Genomic DNA, 12,583 nt, shown 5'->3' on the forward strand with positions numbered 1-12,583 from the left:
TATTTTAAACTAGATAACAAAATTTAACCCACATACGGTAAGAGTCTGGGAAAGACAGAATAGGTCATTGTAGAAGGTTCTCAACACTAGATCAGGCTAAATATGACGAACGTCTAGTTGCCATGTTTTTAAGTTAATTCTTGAATTGTTCATCTGTCCTTATGTCCTCTGTTATTTCTAATACTCAATCCACGATGTTGTCATCTCATAAAAGATCAAAACTGTGCATCTGCAGTAAATCTGATGCTACTGTAGTCTGCAAAGAAACGAGTTATATTTGCTAAACAAAGGATGAATTCGAAATAAGTTTGTCTAGGAATCATTCGCGCATTGATCAGGTGGAATGGTGACATATGGTCAGGTGGATGGAATGGTGACATATGGTCAGGTGGATGGAATGGTGACTTATCTGGAAAGATTTGTACCAACACAGTAGAGCTGTAACGTATTATGAACTGGTACGCTACAGGCCCTAGCTGCTGGCTGACACTTCCATGAACCAGCCGTCTATGGTACAAGACTTTGACTTGACAGATTGTACTGGTATCGAGGTTTCAGCAGCGCATTTTCATACGGCCTGAAGAATCCTCGATTGTGGTTGAAAACAGTACACTTCCTTCATTACTTCACTTTCCTTTCTGAAATAAGTTGATTAAAAGGTTACATAAACATGATTAACCCGCTGAAACATTTTATTGCATAGGTAACTCTTAATTCAATACGATAATTTAATGAGTAATTACAAAAAAATGAGGGAAAGAGGTCAATAATCTTTGTAAACTGGCACCCACAGTCATGTCAACGGAGATGGTAGCCTTCCATCTGTGGTGTTCGGGTAATTGCACTCGTTCAACATCCTCAGGAAAACACTTTAACATACTCCCTGATTCGTAGAACCTAACGAGTCATGGCTGTTAGTTTGCAATTATACTAAAAATAATATAAGAAATTCTTATGGTTATGATATCGGACTGTTTGATAATTATATTGTTAATTCTAGGATTAATATTATTTAGTTGGGACAACCACACCCCAAAGAACACAACGACACGTGTGGTGGCTTTGGCTTCAGTCATGTGTAGCAATTTGCACCTCCGAAATGGATTTCATTGTATAAAAATGAATATAAAATGAACCTATATTTAACTTTTCCTCACAAAGTGAATACGATAATGGAAGATATGACAAGTTGTTGATAGACAGTATATAGAAAGTCTAACCAGAGCGATCGGTGACTCGCTATGACGTCACACATGTCTGTCCACAGTGGCGTCGGGTGAACATTTGTTCTCGCTAAAAGAGTTGTACGATTTTACGGAGTTGTGATTGACTGTAACAGGAAGGAAAGGTAAGATGTCCCTTGTTTTTAAGAACTGTGAATGCCGGTATGATTTACAGATGTCTTACCGGTGGGTAGGGTTTAAGTAGTCAAGTATTTGCAGAAAAAGATAATGTATTGAAGGGATCTTATTTTGGCTCAAAATGGCGACGGAACGGCCAAAGCTTTACCTGTGATTTTCTAAAGCGGTCTTCATGTTAAAGCAGTATAATACTCAGAGGTAGTATTTATTTATTTACAGTGATTCATTAAATTCCTTGGGAAAAACTGGTGTCTGAACATTGCTACACTTGCCCATAACAACGGAAAAATTGTGTACGAGCGAACAAAATATTCTCGTGAAATGGAGACTTTGTGCTTTGTCCTGGTCGCGAATATTGAACTTCTGCACAGGGAAATTATTTTCGCTTTTAAATATCTCTCACAACTTGACAATTGTAAAACATCTCTCAACAGCTGCCGGCGAATTTGGCAAAATTATGCCGTTTCGAGAGGAATTGGATGTGATTTAGAGTGTTTTAAACATGTAATTAAGATAGTACAACGAATATCGTGAAATTCGCTAATGTGAGTACAACTTGGTGGAGGGTTATTACAGCAGTCGCGGCAGCTGAGGCTGTAGGGCGGCACCTGACCGATGCCATCCGTGATCGCTTTCCACTAGGCCAGAATGCCGACACTTCGACTATGGGCCCCATACCAGGCGCTCGAACTAGTCCACAGAAGCCCATACTAAGTTAGTTGGGCGCTTAACACTTAGCACAGGGGCGCTTATACCAGGTCAAGGTAACCTACACGGCAGGTGCATATGACCCGGCGAGGTTCGCTCACACTTAATTTATAGGTTAGGAAATCTTGGCCTAGGCAAGGGAAGCCATTATTGGACCGAGGGTCACACTTTTACATTAGACCAAGAGACGTTTGCATAGGGCAAGAGGAACCTATAGTGGGTTAGGTGCCTACCTACCATAGGCAAGGGGAGCCAAAACTACACTGCCCTTAAACTAGGCCATCTCGGCTAACCCAAGAGAAGGGGGTATTTGCACTAAATTAGGTAGGCCTACTCTAGGTGATAGGGCAGGTGGCACTAGCACCAAGCCGAGGTAGGTCGGCCATTAGCACCTATAGTAGGGTACAGACTATGCCAGGCCAGTGGCATACACTTTTCACGGGAGTCGTAGTATTTTTTTACGACAATTTATAGAAACATAAGTCATAGAGAGTCCTTAGCATTAAGTCCGTAATGGCTCCGTGAAATTAGGGACGAAATCTCGTAGTTAGAGTATGAAAAATGGACGGACTCATTAAATTGTGAAGAAGCCAACCCAAATCGGATAATAGGCGAACTGTCTCTTTGAGACGGATATAGGGAAAAACAATAGATTATGGAGTTTAAGGGAATGCTCCGTCTAATTTTAACTAGACTGGATACTAAAGAATAGATTTATGACAGACCAGTGTAAGTTGTAGGGTAATATATTAAGATATACAGGGAAGGGACGAATATGGCCTCTTACCATACCGTTCAACTGATCGTCTCAACTGTGAACATTAATTAGCCTGACGAAAAATGTTGCTCACTTCACAGTTCATTAGTTTAACTTTGCTCTGAACTACTGCTCAAAGCAGTTGTTACAAACCAAGTTTCAGTATATATATATATATATATATATATATATATATATATATATATATATATATATATATATATATATATATATATATAGATAGATATAGATAATGCTTCATATGTTTTATGATCACACACACACACACACACACACACACACACACACACATATATATATATATATATATATATATATATATATATATATATATATATATATATATATATATGAGTGTGTGTAATGTAATCATAAAACGTATAAAGCATTAGGAGTATATCAGGAATCAGGATTAATTTACACCCTCACCATTTAGGGACGTACCGTATTAAGCAAATGAAAATCATGTAGAGAACAAGAAAAGGAAATTATTACCCCCTATGATATCCAGTAGAGTAGTTTCTAGATTGTAATGTTTAGTCAGCCTTTGTAGTTATCATTTGGCCTTTATAAAATGTATTTCACCTGAGGCTTGCTTAGTAACAGCATTGCTTTCTCTTATGATGCAATTTCTCAGAAATCTTGACGACTCCATTATTTCCCTGTAGCTGAACCAGGTCATTATGTGTGGATATTGCGGGGAGAACATATATATATATATATATATATATATATATATATATATATATATATATATATATATATATATATATATATATATATATAAGATATCCACATAATTCACATATAAGATTTAAGATGATATAAGTTCAGAAAGACCACCAATTTATTGAACCTTTAGATTTAGCCAGTTCTTGTGTGAGGAATTGCAAAAACCAGTTTGCATTTTTATTTAAAAAAGATAGAAGTGCAGTATATGAACTTTAGACTACAACAGTGGAATTATTTTTATATTTGTATACATTTATGCAGCAGCATATCCAGGAATTCTCTCTGGAAGTTAATGCTTTAACCAAGGTTCCCTCAAAGCTGTAGGGCCAGAAAAGTGCAATAAAGACATAATTTTCAGTAAGAGAAAGAAAGCAGTGTAAGAATAGAAACATTTTCATGTAGGCATTGTTATTATTGTACTTTCCCCACACACTGTTTTATCATATCAAGTGAATTATTATATTCCAGCTTCAAAGAGAAAAAGCATAAGTTCATTGGAAGGAAATTGAAGTATTATTAAAACACTGAATATAATACAGGCAAAGGCAGTAGATGACATGAAATAATGATACAGAATTCCACAAATGGCCAAACTAGGATCATTGAATGATAGAAGAGATATACACATGCATAATCATGTCCCTAAGCATCATTATGTATTTTGTTAGCAATATGGAAAATAGAGACAGGCAAAGCCAAAATGTCAGATTAAGGCATCTGGTGCAAGTGGTGGCAGTAATGACAAAATTTCCTGAGTTGATAGGCTTCTTTCTGTAAGAGGTTTTCTTGATGCAAGTCTTCATGCCATTTGTAATGTTGAAACAGCTTATATTGACAACCGTGATAACTTAAGTCATTGCTTTGGTTTTGACTTGTCGATTGTCCATTGTAACAGAAGAATCATTCATGTCAGTTTATTTTGATATGATGCCTTCTACTTAAGTTATTCTCATTTAGTCTTTAATTTCCTCATCTGTTCTTCATTCCCCCTTTCCAACACCCATGTTTTCCTTTGTATGGCTTAATGAAGATGCTAACTAGGTCAAAATGTCTGTTATTGCACACACTCCACATGTAATTTAGATTCACATAGAATATTTGAAATATCCATTATATAAGTTATGGTGTATTCACTGGTAACTTTTCAAAAGTACAGTAGTTTTTCCTTGTTATCCATGCCACTACACTTATGACCTATACTTAATTCAGGTAATAGTCACAGATTATTTCCTAGAATTTGGTTTTACATATACCAACTGTTAGTAGGTGGCTTTTGTTTCACATCTTATGTCAACAGAGTTTGTGTTAAAGAACAATCTTAGGAAATGTGAATGCCATGAAACAGGGAGGTAACCAGGATCTCAGAGAGTAGTAGAGAGATGGTTCATGTGCAAGACAAATGATTTCACTTGTGAATCATGTGGAAAACAAATGACCCTGACATATGTGTATCCTAGCAATATGCAAGCAAAGTGCACCTTTATATTTATGTATCTTGGTGTAGATATGTTATCAACGCTCTGTTCCCAATTTAATTGGATGCTTCAGGAGTTATTAGCTTGTAAACATTTCTCACCTACATCCTTGACTCATGATATTTTTTTACTTATTTACTTCAGTTCTAGTTAATGCTTCAAGTGAAACCAATGTCATTATTCATACCAGCTCTATTTATCAGATGCTTCTATGCTTCCAATACCCAGTCATTGCTCTTTACATCTTCACTCAAGTCTAAACAAGATTAATTTTCTCTTTGTCTGTCCATCTCTTCTACAGATTCAGTCTCCTCCACCCTATATGTCTACATGACTTTCATCCAAATATACATTTACACCTCATAATCTTACAACTTCATTCTCATTCTATCTGTCCAGCTACTTCCAACTGTACTTTGCAAATTATCCGTCTCCTTTGCTTTTATATTTTATTTGTCCTGACCTCTTACATATGGGCTTCACTGCCATTGGGAGAAGTACTTATTTGGTTGATCTTCTTTTCATCTCTATCCTACATATGTTGACCTTTCGTAATCATTACTAGTACCTTTTATTAATTCACATTCACTTATAGCATCCCTCTCTCACAATCCTATCGAACTGTCCCAACTTTTTATCTAACTGTTCTTCTGATTTAACAAAGAGTACATTATCATTGGCATAGAAAAACTGAGGCAACATCCATTCTGTGTTTCCATGGGTTAGTAGCATATAGCAATCACCCCCATCTCACACTCTTCTCATACAGTGCCTTATCTGTAAAACATTAAGTTACCGTGGTGACATCAGGTGTCCTTGATGCTTTCTAGATTTATTTGGAACCCTTACTTAGTCAGACGTATGCACTGCTTCCATTCTAAAAGCTTGTAAGAGCTCTCAGAAATCTTCCTTGCATGTCATATAGAATCACAAAATGGAGATCTTACTATTTACTTTATCATATACCTTTTCTAAATCTGAAAATGTTGCACAATTTTTCTTTTAAATCCTTCCTTGCTACTTGTCTATGTGCAAAACTCCGATCTACATATCCAGTTCCTTAAGCTGCCCTTGTTCTTCATTAGTGAATAGTTCACTAGATTTTTTAACATGATGTCACTTGTGCCACCCATCTCACCAGGCTTGCTAAGGAGGCTTATTCCTCAATGATTCTTAATCTCTTTTTCCTCTTCATGACCACTTTTCCATGCTTCCATAAGCTCACACTTTTCAGAATATTTCCACTGAGTTTCACCTCAGCTCTTCACCATCATGATCACCACTTAATTTGTTCCCCCCTCTCCTTCTCCATACAGGATCTTTATTGCTTTGCTTACTTCCTCCTCTTTAATGTCTTCCATTCCCACACTCCCATTTCTATCATTCTCACTCTCTTTCCCTCTATTGTTAAGTGTACCATTAGATATGTCTTTTAACTCTATCACTTTCACACACTTCTTTAAATTGTTCTGTCTTTATCTTACTAGCTCAGCTTTCATTAATGGTACTCTTCCTAGCTTGCCTGAAAACTGTGCTCTTTCACTTCCTACACAGATCTCTCTTACAGTACTTTCATTTTCTGCTTTCCAGGAGAGCTCGTCATTCAAAGGGTTTATCTTGGTTCTTATCAGATAAGTAATTTACAGGACATGTTTTGGAATCAGGCTATTATGTAAACACAGCAAACTATTTTAGTTAGAAATAGTGACAGTCAGAAAGGGGCTCATTTCTCTAGGACCCTTAAAGTTAGATTCCAACATTCATTTCTGCATTAATCTTCTATGTCTATTTTTTAATCAAATACAAGGTGCCATATCATGGATGGTGAAGGTGATGCTGGAGAGGAAGGTCTCAGTGCTGCAGCTGGGGCTTGGACCACTGCTACCTACCAAACTCAGGAACTGAGCAGTGTTGTGCATATCATCGTTCCCGACCTCACCTGCATACCTCAAAGTAATTATATAATGTTGACTCAACTTGTCATCACTTACTCTAGGCAGTTCCTTTTGGAACCATATAATCGTACAATATCAAGCATCATTTAGTGGATTGGTGCACCACAGTATTTTTTTTCTTTTGTGAATCATTGTTTACCACATGCCTGATATTTAAGCCTTAAGCCAATTATTCTGTATTACTTCATTTGCAATAGAATGACTGGCTTAGATCTTCAGTGGACCAATAATCCTTAAACTTTGCATTTTAAGAGAATTACACCTCCTCCTTGTGTGTGCAATTTTTTCTTTCCTTTACAGAGTATAATATGTATATCATCCAAGAGTAAAGAAAAAATTAATTTTTTGATAATTTTATTTGTATTCAAAGGCAAACTGAAGTGGAGATTGGGATGATGTGGTTTATTCCTTCCCTTTCCCTTATTGTGAAAAATGTTTGACAGTTACTTATTTGTTTGACTTGGTTTGTACTTAAAATGAATAGGGCTTAGAACATAAATGTGCTTGTTCCAATAAATGAAGCCGTCAAAGGAAACCATAGAGATCTGTGGTAATTGGTTGTGGATGGGGGCTCTAGATTCAATGCATTTTACCTGACAGCTAAAGAATGGATGAGAGCAAATGAGGCCATTGTTCACCTGTTGAAAGTGCTACCTCTGATGATAGATATAATGAACAAGTATGGTAAAAATGCATACTTGACTTTGTTTCAGTTACGCTAATTATGAATGTAACAACCATGTGCTTTGCTGTTATCCTCCTGTGTATTTTCTCTGAGAATTGTAGCCAGTTTTTACAGGGAAGATGAAGATTATAAAGACTGTGCTGCTTTTAGATGATAAGAGTATAGGGCCCCCTCTTACCTTATTCTGAAGTATTTTGATAATGAGTTGGAAAACATAAAAATCTAACTTTGCATTGAAAGTCTGTTCACATACTAAGTGTTATTCATAGTTGCTCTGTCTAGGGTGCAGGTTTTTATCAGTGAGAGATAAGTTTCCTCGCTTGCACTGTAAAATGTGTTTCCACCCAATGTGTTTTGAAAAAAAATGGGAAGCACATGTAACCTTTGTCAAAGGAATTCCCCTCCTAATGTCTTTTGTAAAAAAAGAAAAAAAAAGGGGGGGAGGAGAAACTTAACCTTTGTCTGAGTAAAAGCTCCTTGACAGTGTGCATAAGAAAGTCATACTATAGTAAGACACTTTTGATCTGTTTTTAGTGGATCTTTAACACTTTTCCTGTGACATTCAAGTTCATTTTAATAAGGTTAATATATAGAGGGTGTTTTGGTCGAGGTGGTGTGCAAAGTGAGAGGGTTAGGGAAAATGATTTGGTAAACAGAGAAGAGGTAGTGAAAGCTTTGTGGAAGATGAAAGCTGGCAAGGCAGCAGGTTTGGATGGTATTGCAGTGGAATTTATTAAAAAAGGGGGTGACTGTATTGTTGACTGGTTGGTAAGGTTATTTAATGTATGTATGACTCATGGTGAGGTGCCTGAGGATTGGCGGAATGCGTGCATAGTGCCATTGTACAAAGGCAAAGGGGATAAGAGTGAGTGCTCAAATTACAGAGGTATAAGTTTGTTGAGTATTCCTGGTAAATTATATGGGAGGGTATTGATTGAGAGGGTGAAGGCATGTACAGAGCATCAGATTGGGGAAGAGCAGTGTGGTTTCAGAAGTGGTAGAGGATGTGTGGATCAGGTGTTTGCTTTGAAGAATGTATGTGAGAAATACTTAGAAAAGCAAATGGATTTGTATGTAGCATTTATGGATCTGGAGAAGGCATATGATAGAGTTGATAGAGATGCTCTGTGGAAGGTATTAAGAATATATGGTGTGGGAGGAAAGTTGTTAGAAGCAGTGAAAAGTTTTTATCGAGGATGTAAGGCATGTGTACGTGTAGGAAGAGAGGAAAGTGATTGGTTCTCAGTGAATGTAGGTTTGCGGCAGGGGTGTGTGATGTCTCCATGGTTGTTTAATTTGTTTATGGATGGGGTTGTTAGGGAGGTAAATGCAAGAGTTTTGGAAAGAGGGGCAAGTATGAAGTCTGTTGGGGATGAGAGAGCTTGGGAAGTGAGTCAGTTGTTGTTCGCTGATGATACAGCGCTGGTGGCTGATTCATGTGAGAAACTGCAGAAGCTGGTGACTGAGTTTGGTAAAGTGTGTGGAAGAAGAAAGTTAAGAGTAAATGTGAATAAGAGCAAGGTTATTAGGTACAGTAGGGTTGAGGGTCAAGTCAATTGGGAGGTGAGTTTGAATGGAGAAAAACTGGAGGAAGTGAAGTGTTTTAGATATCTGGGAGTGGATCTGGCAGCGGATGGAACCATGGAAGCGGAAGTGGATCATAGGGTGGGGGAGGGGGCGAAAATTCTGGGGGCCTTGAAGAATGTGTGTAAGTCGAGAACATTATCTCGGAAAGCAAAAATGGGTATGTTTGAAGGAATAGTGGTTCCAACAATGTTGTATGGTTGCGAGGCATGGGCTATGGATAGAGTTGTGCGCAGGAGGATGGATGTGCTGGAAATGAGATGTTTGAGGACAATGTGTGGTGTGAGGTGGTTTGATCGAGTGAGTAACGTAAGGGTAAGAGAGATGTGTGGAAATAAAAAGAGCGTGGTTGAGAGAGCAGAAGAGGGTGTTTTGAAGTGGTTTGGGCACATGGAGAGAATGAGTGAGGAAAGATTGACCAAGAGGATATATGTGTCGGAGGTGGAGGGAACGAGGAGAAGAGGGAGACCAAATTGGAGGTGGAAAGATGGAGTGAAAAAGATTTTGTGTGATCGGGGCCTGAACATGCAGGAGGGTGAAAGGAGGGCAAGGAATAGAGTGAATTGGAGCGATGTGGTATACCGGGGTTGACGTGCTGTCAGTGGATTGAATCAAGGCATGTGAAGCGTCTGGGGTAAACCATGGAAAGCTGTGTAGGTATGTATATTTGCGTGTGTGGACGTATGTATATACATGTGTATGGGGGGGGTTGGGCCATTTCTTTCGTCTGTTTCCTTGCGCTACCTCGCAAACACGGGAGACAGCGACAAAGTATAAAAAAAAAAAAAAAAAATATAGAGCTCCAACGTTTGTTTGTCATTGGCCTTCAAAAGGAATCTCCTTTTAGTTTCCACATTTCCACAACTTTCTCGATGAAGTAACTTTTCATCATTTAGAATTGTTTATGAGGAATTGTACTGCTAGAAATGGAAATTTTGTGGTTTTTCATGTTACAAAAGGAAAAAAAATCTATTTTCAATTTTTGAAAGCAAAATGACTTCCATATACCCTCCAATAGGATTATCAAATAACTGTTATGTCCTTCTTTAAATATTTCATTCAGTCTTTGATATCTTTTATTTCCAGCTAATTTGCTATTGTTGCAGTGATAGTAGTTCTCAGCATTACATCAGTATGTTAGTTTACTACAAGTAAATATATTACAACTTGCATCACATTTCCTGTTTTATAGTTCAGGCTGAAATATCATATATGATAATCCATATCCTTTACATAGGCATGTAGAATGAAGTTGTATCCCAAATTTAGCATATTTTCTTGTTAAGTTCTTCCTAGAAGCCTTTCTGTGGTAAGAAAGTATTATCAGGAAAGATGCATTGTCTATCACCAAAATCAATTGTCTAGGCATTTTATATGAAATTTAGATAAAGATGGATAAAGTTTAGTACAGTAATACCATTTTCATCATTATATATGACACTACTAACTTTCAAGTTGAAGCTTTCTTGCGTACAACATTCTCACAAAAATACCACAAATGAAGAACCTCTAATACGCACAACCAGAAATTCATGATTTCTTCTCTAAAGTATAAAGTTAAGCCAAAACACATTTGTGTTATAGGAGTCAGCTTTTGAGCCAATACCTGGTCAGATTTTTTTTTTTTTTTGAAGAATTACTGGCTGTTTTTAAGACAGTTGTGTGCATAATGAACCATTTTTTATGTATGGTTGGTAAGCAACATGATACATCCTATGGTACAGGTAACAAATTTGCTGGATTCAGTTCAAGACATGCATTGCAAAATTAGAAGATCGTCTGGCCAGTCATGTAATTTCAAGTTTCTCCTAAACGTAGGGTCTAACTCAGTTCATAGGCTTTCTGTTCTTTCTTTTAGCATCTAATATGGAAGGAAATTCTTTTTCTGTAGGATTTATTTGTACTAAGTACTTCAGTAGTTATCATGGAGGACATATTGTGTTTTACTATAACTGGACAAATGCCATAAGAAAAGTTTTACATTTATGAAGGGTGCATGGGTAGACTGGGCAATATTAGAATGCAGAATCTTATCACTGTTTCATATGTCTATTGCTCAGTTCTGATTAATGGCTTTTTTAGAACATAAAGAAAGAGCTGGACCTTGTAGAATATTTACAAGATGTTAAGTGCAGATTTTTACTGTCTTACAAACTCCTTATCCCAGATGGATAATTGGAATTGACAGCTATCACTACTGAGTCATAAGAAGAGGAGTTCCAAAAGATATTTAACACCGAAAAATGATCAAATTTGAACACTTTCTTTTCTTCTGTTAACTTCTTTTTTTATTTTATTTTTAAGGAAGGTACTACAGTATCACTAATTACTGTATACTTAATATGCCCTCATTAAAGACAGAAAAAATGCTTCAAAGGTAGATAATTTCTTTGTCATTTTCTCTTTTTATAGCATACTGGATTGATTGATGAAAGATTGATTTAGGTGATGCAGTAAGACAGTGATTCCATGCGTAAGGATCAACGTAGTATTTATGATATTTGTTGAGTTGGATATGTGGTATCTCTTACTCTTAATGCATGTCTCAGTAGGAGTAAGTGGCACTTGTTTCATGGACTTCAGCCAGTGCACAAAATTCTTCAGTAAGATTTTAAGGGTTTGCTATATGTCTTATTTTGAAACGTGAAAATATTTAGTAAATGAAATGTTTTACACATGCCACTCTCCCTTGAATGGAGGAAAAAAGCATTCATGGTACAGAGAGATACATCCCATATATCCCTTTACTTTCACAGTATGTATTGAAATAGATTTTGTTAGGAGTGACTGCTAATTAGATGATCTAGTAATTGTAACCACTGTTCAAAGATTATTACTAAGCATCTTTTCAGGTCAGCCAAATGATGCTCTGGCAACAGCCCTTAATGAGGTTGCTAATGGTGGAGGGCTGGTGGGGCATGAGGATGCTGGACCCTCCCAAGTGAAGGACCCCCTCTCAGCCTTAGCAGCTGCTGCAGAACTTGACCAAGTTCGAAATGATGTTGCCGCTGTAAGTTTTGCATGTGTTTAAACTTTTCATGATAAAATAGTATCATATTTGTCAGTCTGATCATTGTGAAGTTAAACCCCTTTCCATGGTTTATGATTGTTATGTACTTATTGGCCTGGATGTAACTTCACTTCAGTCTGATCATTGTGAAGTTGAACCCCTTTCCATGGTGTTATGTACTTTATGACATGGATTTAACTTCTTATTCTAAGACTCATTTCTTATAATAGATATTAGACAAAAAGAAGTATTAACTAACTGTGGTTCATATTATCATTAGATATTCATAGAAAAA

General features: G+C 36.9%; 1 protein-coding gene across 8 annotated transcripts in view; it reads left to right on the forward strand.

Annotated features, from left to right (window-relative positions):
• Positions 1-1,216: 1,216 nt before the first annotated feature.
• The window catches only part of LOC139755527 (uncharacterized), a 65,808-nt gene continuing 54,441 nt past the window's right edge, over positions 1,217-12,583 (forward strand). The window contains exons 1-3 of one of the 8 annotated variants that reach the window (XM_071673925.1): positions 1,217-1,348; positions 6,862-7,007; positions 12,131-12,288. In XM_071673925.1, coding sequence (XP_071530026.1) covers positions 6,872-7,007; positions 12,131-12,288 — 294 coding nt within the window. In that variant the 5' untranslated portion in view covers positions 1,217-1,348; positions 6,862-6,871. Of the gene's footprint in view, positions 1,349-1,463; positions 1,560-1,774; positions 1,907-1,941; positions 2,184-6,861; positions 7,008-12,130; positions 12,289-12,583 lie in introns of those variants that run through there. The other 7 variants (XM_071673923.1, XM_071673924.1, XM_071673928.1 and 4 more) reach the window with 7 other exon arrangements.

Source organism: Panulirus ornatus, chromosome 19, assembly GCF_036320965.1.
Source record: "Panulirus ornatus isolate Po-2019 chromosome 19, ASM3632096v1, whole genome shotgun sequence".
NCBI lineage: Eukaryota > Metazoa > Arthropoda > Malacostraca > Decapoda > Palinuridae > Panulirus > Panulirus ornatus.